General features: G+C 39.5%; 1 protein-coding gene across 1 annotated transcript in view; it reads left to right on the forward strand.

The window, feature by feature from the left end:
* Window positions 1–12,297, forward strand: part of VPS9D1 (VPS9 domain containing 1) — a 1,026,884-nt gene that overhangs the window by 976,330 nt on the left and 38,257 nt on the right. The window contains exon 14 of the mRNA XM_044081855.1: window positions 7,971–8,075. Coding sequence (XP_043937790.1) covers window positions 7,971–8,075 — 105 coding nt within the window. The remainder of the gene's footprint in view (window positions 1–7,970; window positions 8,076–12,297) is intronic.

Here is a 12,297-nt window from a genome sequence, read left to right on the forward strand (position 1 = left end):
TTAGTGTTTCACTGGTGCCGTCATTACATTCGGGTAATCTGCTGGCCGGTTGCCCTCAGTCGGCCTGAACAAAGTCTTGGGTCCCGCGTCAGTTGCTGTCTCCTCTTCCATGATGTCAGGTCATCAAGGGTATAAAACATGCAACAGATGCCATCTTATTCAGTCTTTCTTGCCGAGCGGTGCCAGAAGCAGTTTGCAAGTGCCTGTCGGCCGATTCCTGAAATTTTCATATTCGAGTTTCAGAACCGAAGTCTACAAAATAATGTTAAGTACCCCATTGGGGAATCCTTTTCTTGCTCCTTACCGATGTCAGTAAAAGTTAATAATTGCATTACTTGTGGGAAGCAAATACCTCATAAGGATTTTCATTTGTACTGTATTCCTTGCATAAGCCCTGATCACAACATGCCTTGCTGTCAGTTTTGTGCTAGATTTAACCAACGCACTATTAAGTGTCAGTATATTTTTGCTTCTAAATATTTTGGTTCAAGATTTAATTATCCTGAAATGTCTGTTAGCAATCCAACTACCGGAGTTCATAAAAAACGCAAGGAAAAAGACAGACTGTCGAGGTCCAAAACAGACGAAGCTTCTCCTAAGTCAGTCGCCGGTACTCAGTGAGGCAGTTTCGCAGCCCCTTGAGTCGCAGGCCTCTACAGAGACCCATTCTGAGTCCGGTATGCCGTGAGATTCTCAGAGTATTGAACCCGTGGATGTCTCTCCCTTGGATGGGTCCGGAGCCGTTGAGCAGGCACCGGCTTCTGAGGGTGTTTTCAGGCCTCAACATTTTTATATTAAACCGATACCAGCAACAAAAACAAGGTCAAAAACAACTTCTATGTCTAAAAAAACGACGCATGCACCACATGCTCAGGCCCCTATGCCTAAAAAACAGATGATCAAAATGGCTGAGGATTTAATTACCTTGATCAGGGTTTCCCAACCCCCCCCCTCCTAAGAGGCCTAGGCAAGGCACTGATTATGAATCTTCAGATCAGGTTTCCATTTCTTCTGATTCCTCTTCTGATCAGGAATTTTCTATTCCACCCTATGAGGATTCTGATGCAGAGGAATCCATCCCATCTGGATCTCCTCCTGAGGATTATTCTTTTGGAGAGACTTTGCATACCTTAAGGGAACATTTTCACTGGGAGAGTCAGGACTTCTCTGAATCAAAAAAGAGGCTTAGGGATTTCCTTCTTCCTCAGCATAGGCCTTTGGCAATACCTCCTGTATTAGACATTGTTGATGTGTTCTCGGAATCTAGCATGGCTCCTGATTCCCTGCTTCCAGCTCCTAGTAAGCCAGACAGATATTACAGGGTTCCTGACTCCCACAAATTTCTTTTCAAAAATCCTGTTGCTGATCCTGAGACTATTTCTCTGGGTCCCAAGGGTGTAAAGGCCTCTACAGCCAAAAATCCTACCCCTTCTTATAGAGATTCCAGGGTGCTGGATAGATGGGGTAAGAAGGTTTATACGTCTGCAACCTTGGCAATCAGGGCTTTAAACTGCCAGTTTCATATGCTTAAATATCAACAGCATGTTATGGGCTTATTGAAACAGAAAATGATGTTGAATTCTTATTGTGTGGAAAATAAGAGTTGCAGGAATTATTTCATTCAGCAAAACTGGTTGGAAAGCATACTTTGCAATGTGGTTTTGATTCCTTGGAGGCCGCTTGTAGGGCCGCCATTACTGGATCTGTGATTAGAAGGCATACCTGGCTGAAGGAGCAAAATCTGCCTGATCATGTTAAAGCTAAATTGTTGGATGCCCCTTTGCAGCATGACACTCTGGTAATAAGGTAGAAGAAGTTTTAAAGAAAATGGAAGACAAAGCTAAATCTATGCAAACTGGAGGAAACAAAGCCCAACTCTACAGTAAGCAGTCTCAATGACTTTCTTCTACCATCACCAAGCACTTATCTTTTGGCAGCCCCCTTGGGGGGGGAAACTAGCACTTCATGCTCAAAATTGGCAGTTAATTACCCAGGACAATTTGGTATTAAACATAGTATCCCAGGGGTACATATTTCATTTCCATACTTTGCCAGTTCCAAACGGATGGCCAGATCTGCCACAAAACCAGTGGGCAGAGGCCTAGAAACAAATCATGTCCCTCATAGATATGGGGGCTATTCAACCAGTACCAGAAAAGGAAAAAGGACAAGGTTTTTATTCAAGACTTTTCCTGGTACCCAGAAAAAACAATTCATGGCATCCAATACTGGACTTATCGACTCTGAACATGTTTCTGGACATTCCAAAATTCAAAATGCTGACTTTACAGCAGCTACTGCCTATGCTAGGCAGGGATGCTTGGTTAGTAACTCTAGACTTAAGAGGCATACCTGCATATCCCAATAAGGGAATCCTGCAGAAGATACCTCCGCTTCAAAGCAGGTTTTTTGTATTACCAATTCTCTGCACTGCCCTTTGGCTTATCTACTGCGCCCAGGGTCTTTACAAAGTGCCTGGCACCAGTAATTGCATTCTGCAGACAAAGAAGCATCCAGATTTATCCTTATCTGGACGATTGTCTCATTCAAGCAGAGGACAAGGACACTCTCTTCAACATCTGGCATTTGTAAAAAGGCTTCTAGCATGCCTAGGGTACACCGTAAATGAAAAGAAATTACAACTGATACCCTCACAAATAATTACATTCCTAGATGCAAGTTTGAATACAGCTGCCCAGATGGCTTAACTCACACCAGACAAACAAAGGCAACTGACAACATACTTCAAACAAATGGCAACAAAAACCCAGTTATCTGCAAGACAAATTCTGCAGGCTTTGGGGTTCATGGCATCCTGCATTCTACTAATTCCATATGCGAGACTGCATATAAAGAAACTTTAATGGTACCTAAAAAGTTTATGGAGTCAACATTGTCACAGCCTGGAAACAGTGATTCCCTGTCATTCCCTGCCTACAACAGGAGTTTCTTTTGTGGGCAGAGACATGTCACCAAAACAAGGGACTGTCATTCACACTACCCCCTGCCACCCAAACCCTAACTGCAGATGCATCAGACTATGCTTGTGGGGCTCACCTGGCAGGGAGATGCATTCAGGGCAAATGGAGCCCAAACCAAATGCATCTGCATATCAACCAGAAAGAGATGCTAGCTGTTCAGAATGCTCCGACAGCCTTCAAGGACTTACTTCATCCAGGACAAATACTGATAGATGGACAGTAACAAGCAGGACAACTACTGATAGACGGACAATAACAAGCAGGGGGTACACATTCCTACCCCCTTTGCAGACTAGCCATGGCTTTGTGGAACACAGCCTTGACTTACCAAATACATCTTCAAGCTCAATTCCTGCCAGGAAAGCAAAATACTCTGGCAGACGTAAGCAGAAATCTTATGGACCCGCACGAATAGAAACTGGACCCAAAAATCTTCAGCATGTTAATACAGAAATGGGGGAGCCCAGACATGGATCTATTTGCCTCTCCCCAAAATTATCAGTTGGACAAATTCTGCACAAGAACTCCTCACAAAAAAGCATGGAAAGTGGATGCTCTATCCTTCAGCTGGAAAAACCTATCGGTCTATGCCTTTCCCCACTCTGCCTCTATTCTCCAAGGTCTTACTAAACGTCAGACAGGAAAAACCAAAAATGATCCTAATTGCTCCGGACTGGCCTCGCCAGCACTGGTACCTGCTTCTAAGGAATATGTCTCACCTTCCTCCATGGTACTTGCTTCAAATACCTCATCCACTGTCTCGGCAGAACTATCAAATTCTGCACACTCCGCTCCAAACTCTGAATCTTGCAACATGGCTAATCAACTAATTATTCAAACACCACCTCTCAGTAAATCTGTGATGGATGTCATTTTGGAAGCCAGAAGGCCTAGTACTAGAAAATCTTATGCTGATAAACGGAAGAGATTCTGTGCTTGGAACCAAGCACAGGGAATAGACACAGCAAAGCCCAATATTCCTCAGATTTTACAATATTTGACTGAGATGCTTGACAAGGGCCTGTCTTTTTCTTCAATAAAAATCCATGCCTCTGCCATCTCGGCTCATTACAACACAGAGCCTCCCCTCTTTTCTCATCCACTGCTTAAACAGTATCTTAGAGGGGCCAAAAATTTAAGGCCTCCCAGAAGAGCACCAACTCCTGCATGGGACCTCAATTTTGTGCTGGAAAAACTCACCCTGCCTCCTTTTGAATCTGCAGCTACTGCGGATATAAAATTTCTATCTTGGAAAACAGCTTTTCTTTTGGCAGTCACTTCAGCAAGAAGGGTTACAGAACTACAGGCTCTCATGGCAGTGGAGCCTTTTATTATATTTTACCTGGACAGTGTCCCTCAGGACCAATCCTTTTTTTATGCATAAAGTGGTATCCAGTGTGGCTCTTAACCCAGACCATTCACCTGCCAACATTTTACCGAAATCCGCAGAACAAGGGGGAGCGGATTCTGCATTCATTGGATGTACACAGACAACTAAGATACTACTTAAATAGTACCAAATCTCTAAGAAAGTCTGAGCAACTACTGGTAGCATTTGCTGCAGGGTCAGAGGGGAAGGCTATTTCAAAGCAGACTATATTTCTAAATGGATAAGCCACTGCATTCGTTTCTGCTATTTTCACCATGGTAAACCGGTGTCCAAGGGGATCAGATCACATTCCACCAGGGCTGCCTCTACTTCAGCAGCTTTTCTCAGAGGGGTCCCAACCAAAGACATTCTAGAAGCTGCTCCTTGGAGCTCTAATCATACATTCACAAAGCATTATTTACCTCTCTTCTCCAAATCCAGGGCAGGCTTTGCCACTGCAGTCCTGCAGGGCCTTATAGCCGCTCCTAATGCTGTTTAGTTCCATCTTCCCATCCATAGCTTTGGGATTCTACTCAAATGTAATGACTGCAACAGTGAAACACGAAGAACATGGTACAGTTGTGTACACTTACCATAAATGTAGATGCTAGAGTGCATTCACTGTTGTAGTCCGGGTTACCCACCCACCATCCCCCCTTTCTATACCTTTTCTTTCCTTCACTATACTCAAAAGCCTTTGTGATGCATTTGCTTTTAGTTGAAGGTAAAGTTTGTTTCTAAAAGTGCATTTATATATTTGCTGTTTATATATATATATATATATATATATATATATATATATATATATATATATATATATAAAATGTGTGTATGTGTGTGTGTGTGTGTGTGTGTGTGTGTGTGTGTGTGTGTGTGTGTGTATATGTATATATATGAATATATATATATTTTTTTTTTTTTTTTGCTCCCCATTTGGGGAGCACCTGACATCTGGGGCAAGAAAAACTGAAGATGGTGTCGGCTGCATGTTTTATACTCCTGACTACCTGACGTCATGGAAGAGGAGACAGCAATCGACGCAGGACCCAAGAGTTTTGTTATTCAGGCCGACTTGAGGGCAACCTGCAAGCAGATTACCCAAATGTAATGACTGCAACAGTGAAAACACTGTAACATCTACATTTATGGTAAGTGTACACAACTGTACTGTCTCTCCAGCTCCGTAAAGATAATTTGAGTCTGGAAATTAACATATATTAAAACTCTCTAGTAGTGCAAATTCATAGTCCAGGTTTATAAATACAGCCAAAACTCAATCTCTTATAACAAAAAAAAAAATCTGGACAAAGCCAGAAATAATGGTGGGACAGTGGACCAAAAAAAGTTTTTAAATATTGTATAACTTATCTGCGGTGGTACAGCGGTACCGTTGTTGCCTCACAACAAGAGGTTCTCCCAGTCGATTCTCTGCTGGAGTGCGGGGAGTGCCTTCTGTGTGGAGTCTGCATGTCCTCCCCGCAGTTGGGTGGTCGTTCGAAAGACATCCGTAAATGAGTGTGCCTTCGTTGAAGGTTGAACGTCGAGCTGGCACCTCGGTGTTCGTGAAAATCTACTGCCAATCATTAGTGGACCGGAGTTCCGCTGTGGCGACCCCTAACCGGGAAAAGCCGAAAGACAAACAACCTCTAAACTTAGAAAGTTGCTAGAATAAAAGTTTACCGTGCATTTTCTGAAGGATATGAACTCTAATTTGTTGAATACAGTCCTCCCTGATCTGCCAGAAAACCTCATATTCTGATAGACCAAAAGTCTGAGGCACAAATCTGGACATTCTGTACATTTGAGCAGTATTGTTGCAGTAAGCAGATGCGCTGAGCAAGAAAGTAATCATGACTTTCAAATAAAAGATAATGCTGTACAGTTTCAGAATGTGACATGGATAGTCTCCCCAAATCTGAGCTGTTCACACAACACTATCCATTTTTTTTCCTTCATGCCTCACAAGGCAGTTTGAATTTTCTTCATGTACTCTGAGCTTAGTGTATGCCTTAATCATTTAATTCATAAGATAGCTATTCAAAACAAAATGGGACAGTACCAATCTCCCTTTGATAGCTGTCTGAGACTACGGTATTCTGTTATTGAACACTATATTTCTTTCATTGCGGCATCTAGCTCTAAACAGGCATTTAGAGATGTAACAGCAGTAGTCTAGAAATTGCAGCTTTGATTTCTAACAGCAGCTTCCTAAGTTTAAATAGATTAAAGGTAGCTGAAAGACCTACACATTTTCCCATGTAAATGTGAAAGATTTGTTGCTGAAACCATATTGCAACATTTGGATTCTTTGCATTATGTCTGGATTAGATTATCTTTGATAAAAAGATAATGGTTTTGTAGTCTCTTGTGTACCTGTTTTCCCACAGTCCTACAGCATTCTGTTTACTCTATTCTAAATGGAATGTTTTTTCACTTAAGATCCATCAAGAGGAAAAGTACTTTTCTCTTTGGCTTAAACATTGTTGGATAAAACAATTTTCACCTTGGTTTTAGCTACCAGATGCAGTAACTATGTAACCATGTTGAATGTGTACCCTAAAGTGCATCTGCAGTAGCTCTTTCAGACGTCAGATGCAAAGTTTCTACTTTGCATGTTTAGTATTTTTTTTTTTACATGAAAAACAAGCAAAACAGTCCACCAAAACTAATTCCAGGTTTCAAGATATAAAATTGAATACACCAATAGACAGTACATTGAGCTGTTTTGGCTTAATATAATACCAGGCTTGAATGCAAATAAAATTGATGCATATTTGTTCCTTAAATATTAGGCTGCCAATCGGATCTTACAACTAATTGAGTATTAAAACTTCATTTCTTTTTATGATAAATGCATGTCTTTAACGTTGTATCCACACACAAAAAAAAAAAAAAACACTTAATACACCCTACCTAAGGATTCAGGTTTAATGTAGATATACTCTAAAATAGTACCGTAATTGTCCAAAATAAGCAATTAACAAATACAAAGCAACTCTGATCTGTCTTAACACTAACATTAGAAATTGTATTTTATAATTGTGTCCACAAAAAAAGTTAATTTTTTTTGTGATGAAAGTGTTTTTAAGGCTTTACTACTCTTAATTAGTTGCAAGATCTGATTGGCAGCCTAGTATTTAAGGAGCAAATAAGCATCAATTAGTTTTGCACTCAAACTTATTAAATTAAGAAAAAAGCAATTAGTGCATTGTGTATTGGTGATTTAAATTCTGTATTTTGAAGCTTAAAATTAGTTTTGGTTTACTCTTCAAAATTATTTTTTTGGGATGTGCACAAAACCTAGGTAATGTAACATGGCTGATTAATTCAGAAAGACTTTTTTCTTGTTTCATGCATGTCTATGGGGAAAGTAAAAAAATAAATAAATAAAAGCATCTCTGTCTATAATGTGTGCAAATCTAGTCTGTTAGCACACTTGAACTGACTGCTTTATAATAAAGGGAATAATACCTTTTAAGCAAAGTAGTTGATACTGCATACATCTTAAGTATCTTAAATGTCTTTAGATGACTAAACGTCTAGTTTGCCTTGCTTGTGAAGCTCTAACTTGTTACTTGCACTGCTTGACTTCCAACCTCTGATTTTTACCCTCTTTCTAGTGGTGCTGATGACCTCCTGCCTATCTTGTCCTATGTGGCTTTGAAGAGTGACCTGCCTCCACTGGTTTCAGAGTGTGCTGCACTTGAAGATTTCATTCACGAAGGGTGAGCTTGTTAGCTGCTGAAATGCCCACTTTAGAATGTAAATGTATGCTATCTACTTTGCTGGCAAGAAAATGCCCCTGTTGAAGTGGCCAAGCAGTGTCTTTTTTTTTAGTTCAGCAAATGCAGTGTTTGGCTTTGAATGGCTTATTTATGTTTATCTTACAGCTGCAGATTGGATGAAGCATAGAAAGCTACTTAATAGCTTTCGAGTTGTAAAACTTCCTTCAGAAATTCTCCAGTCCTGTTTCAACTGTACCCTTCTTTCCCTCCCACTGAATTCAGAATTTCAATAAACTGCTTTAATCACAAATTCTGATAGTCATTTGTAAATCTGCAGTCTAGAAAGAAGAGTGTAGTGAAAAAGGTAGCATTGCTAACAAGTGAAGAAAGTTGCCCTGGCACTTGGTATCTCCAGATATTCATGCATGAATCCAAACTTAATTTCTCTTGCACCTCTAGTGGTGGTTAGAGGCAACTTTTGCTGACTTGTATCACCGGTCTAATAGGAAGAGTTGAGTGGATTGGAAGTTGACCAGGATGGGAGCAGTGTATAATAGTGTTGGAATGAGGAGAATTTAGCAGTGCTTTTCCTGGCATTCTGTCAGGTATTGTTTATACTCTGTAGTGTGTGCGTAAATTTTGGTGAGGTCTTTTTTGCTGCTTGTTTTTCATGCTGATCAAATTTTAGGTTTTCATCTGTGACTTGCAGAAGCTTAGTTTGGTGATGCAGGAGGAAGTAACTGAAGTTGTTTAAGGTCATTTAGTAGCTTTGGGGTGAATCTAGGCTTTTTCAGAGCAGATGAATGAGTTGAGGACTGGATGATACAGGCTTTAGTAGCCAAGTAAAGGTGATTTATGAACATATTGAACAGTAAATTGGCCCTTGAAGGGCACCAACTGTAATAAGGAAGAAAAGTATGTTTTGCTGTCAGACTGCCAGCTGTCTGAGATAACTGGCAATCCAAGATGTTGAGGTTTCATGTAACCCTAGGGAAGGCAGTTTGTGAACCAATTTTTGGTGTGACATGTCAAAAGCTTTAGATAAGTCTGAGGAAAATGCTGAGACCTTTACCATTATTTTGACTGTAGTTAATAGTTTTTACAAAACTAAGGAGGCTGAGGTGTTAATGGAAAGTTGGAAACCATTTAGTGCAAGAGGTAAGAGTCAGCTGTCCATGATAAAGGACAGAAGTTGAGATTGGATGCATCTCTCCAGTATTTTTGACAGAGGATACAGTGTGGCTGTAGAACGGAAGTTGGAAAGATCTGTAGTTACTACCTTTATATAGAGGTAGTTTGTAACCTTTTTCCATAGTGGGGGGACAAAGCCTTCTGCACTGTAATTGTTTATCAGGACAGAGATAGGAAATGCTGGGGCATCAGCTGCTGTTATGATCAATACCTGATAACTTGCCAGAGGAGTTCGAGTGATGAATTGTAAGTTAAGAAGTAATTTCTTTTTATTGTAGAAGTTGGGATAGATGTAACAATGTGCTGGAAAATACCATGGGGGTTAGGGCATACTACTGTCTTCTAGTATTGAGGCTATTTGGATAAAGTGGGAATTGAATTGACGGGCTATTCTGTCAGTTGATTGGATGAAGAAGGTTGAGTTGATGGAGCTGGTATGAGTATGGACCAGAAAGCTTTGGGGCTATTGCAATTTGCTGCCTGTGTTTTAATATAGTAACTCTTTCTGGTAGTAATGATTTGGGTTTTTTGACATATTTTATAGTGTAGATGAGCAGATAATTTTGATTTGCTTCCCTTTCCATGCTTTTTTTTTCTCTTGTTCAGATTTTAAGTTTGAGATTAATTGGTCTTTACTGAAGGAGATTATTAGCAAGGATGTAGCAGTGTTTTGGTACAGTTTGATTTCTTATTGCAAAGACAGGTAGGTGATCACTCAGAGTATTGAGGAGATAACCTGTGGCCAAGTATTTTTTGGGAGTTGGTGAGAATTCAGTCTGTGAGAGAATGTCAGTATATTTATTAAAACTTGTGGGACTGGAATTAAGCCAAGTAAATCCATATAGAATGACGTTGGAAGGACAGTTTCTGTCTATAGGTTCATAGGTAAGCACTAGAAAATTGGTCTGCAGACTATTTCAAGCTTAGCCAAACATCTGTTCAAAAATTCCCTGTATCTTCAAGGAGGGCAAGACTGGCTAGACCAGGATAGAATTTGAGGCTGTCCATTCAATTATGTAGGTTTATCTTGATGGTACCAAAGTGCTACTATGCTTGACATGCAGTGAAAGTTTGTTCCAGAGGTGAGGAATAACTGGGATATGACTCTATCTTGCCAATGTGTCTAATCTAATGATGGTTTAGTTTCTATAAAGGAGTATTTGTACCATTCATTCTTTGAGAGAATAGAAGATCAAATAGAGTTGTATCTTTCATGGCAAGAAAGGCTAGACATACTGTGCCATAGAGGTGTCTGAGACTGAGTACAGAGAAAGGGTTGCCAATCTCCAAAAAAAAAATTTAATTTACAGCTAATTTTTCTAGGTGTAGTGTTGAATTTTTAGATGTGATTTTTTTCTAAAGACTCATTTGGCAACTTTGGCACAAAAATATACAAGAAGCCATGCTGGAAGAATAAGCTACATCGTTCCAGCATCCATCCCAGGCTTGTTTTTAAGAATTCAATGAAAATTTAGGTATTGAGAATGTCTAGACTTCATACAGATCCTTTAGAGATGGATAGAGCTTTTGATACATTAGTTTACAGAATTTGTAGAGAGGTTATAGAAAGGAAGAAGTCTTTGAGACGGAGCATTGGTAAGCCTTTCTTTTCAGAAGATGGGCATTTGAGAGAAATTTATGAATCGCTCAGATGGAAAGTTAAGGGTATCCTTAACTTATTCAAGTAATAGTTTTGTATGTGAAATGATTAAGCATAACTGGTCAATCCTGTTGGTAGATGAAAAAATAAGAAATATAGTTGGACAGACTCGGTCTTTTGTATTTAAGAATGCTTTGTCTTTGAAGCGTAGATTATGTTAAAGAAGAGATTATCTAAACTGTCAGGATAGGGACCTATCCCTGTCGGTCTTGTAAAGATTGTACTTGTATTTTGGGGGAGAATTTTTTTTATCCTACTACAGTGGTTAGATTTGATCATTTTTATGCAGACTGTACAAGTTCTGGTTTAGTTGTATACAGCAACTTGCAAAACATACCCCCATTTTTATGTTGGTATGACCAGTCGGAGACTTGCGGCTTAGGGTACTTGAACATCTGAGTGATATAAGGAGAGAGATTCCTACCAATGGTCTGAATAAACATGTTAAGCTGAAGGGCGTTCTTTTGAATTTATGGTGCTGTCTCATCACTGAGAATATTAGAGGAGGTAGCTTGATTGATTGGATTGAAAATGAAGAGGTAAATGGATCATAAACCTGCAAGCAGATATGGGTTATGGTTTAAATGATAATGTCTCTTTTAAAACCTTTTTTGAAAAGTCAGAAGCTAGTTCATTAATGTGTTCAAGGTTGCCATTGAGTTTTAATTATTGGATAAGTGTCCTTACTGGTTTATTTGATTGATAATTAACTATGATGTGCATTTAAAGATGTTGGATTTACTACTTTTAATGGTCTGAAGTATTTTTACACAAAAGCGCTTACCTTTTAATAAACAATTAAACTGCAGCTTTGGTGGTTGGTTCTCTTCACTCTTTAGATGGCCTGATTGTCTTTGGAGGTGCATAATTTTTGTATTGTATGTTTAGATAAGCGCATGCCAAAAGGTGCATTATATTCAGTAATGGGTCTGATAAGATATGCGTAAAGGGTCTTTAAGACTATTTTGGATCTAGTGAAGATGTCTTTAGAAATTAAATGGGCTAGATGAAAGGCTTTCCAATCTAATGTGGAGATGATGATCAAATGATAGGGAATTACAAGTACCCAGAACACTTACAACCTTGTCTGGTTGGAGGAGTGCATCTCCTATATATTAAAACTGTTCAGTTTACCAAAAAGAACTATGCTACATTTTGTTACATTTGATTTGACCATTGTTGTTGCACCAATTTTTAATATTGTCTCAGCCATGTTGGAGTAGTTAAGTCAGTTGAAGATCACTTGACACCAAATTTAGTCATCTGCCAGAACTGCTGGCCTGAAGGTCTGAGAAATGTATGCTAAACAGAGGGCCCAAAATGAACCTTGTGATACACCACTGGTAACCATTTTGCTTTTAGAAGTGGCAC

Source organism: Protopterus annectens, chromosome 8.part1 (assembly GCF_019279795.1).
Source record: "Protopterus annectens isolate FY-2018-M chromosome 8.part1, PAN1.0, whole genome shotgun sequence".
Taxonomy (NCBI): Eukaryota; Metazoa; Chordata; order Ceratodontiformes; family Protopteridae; genus Protopterus; species Protopterus annectens.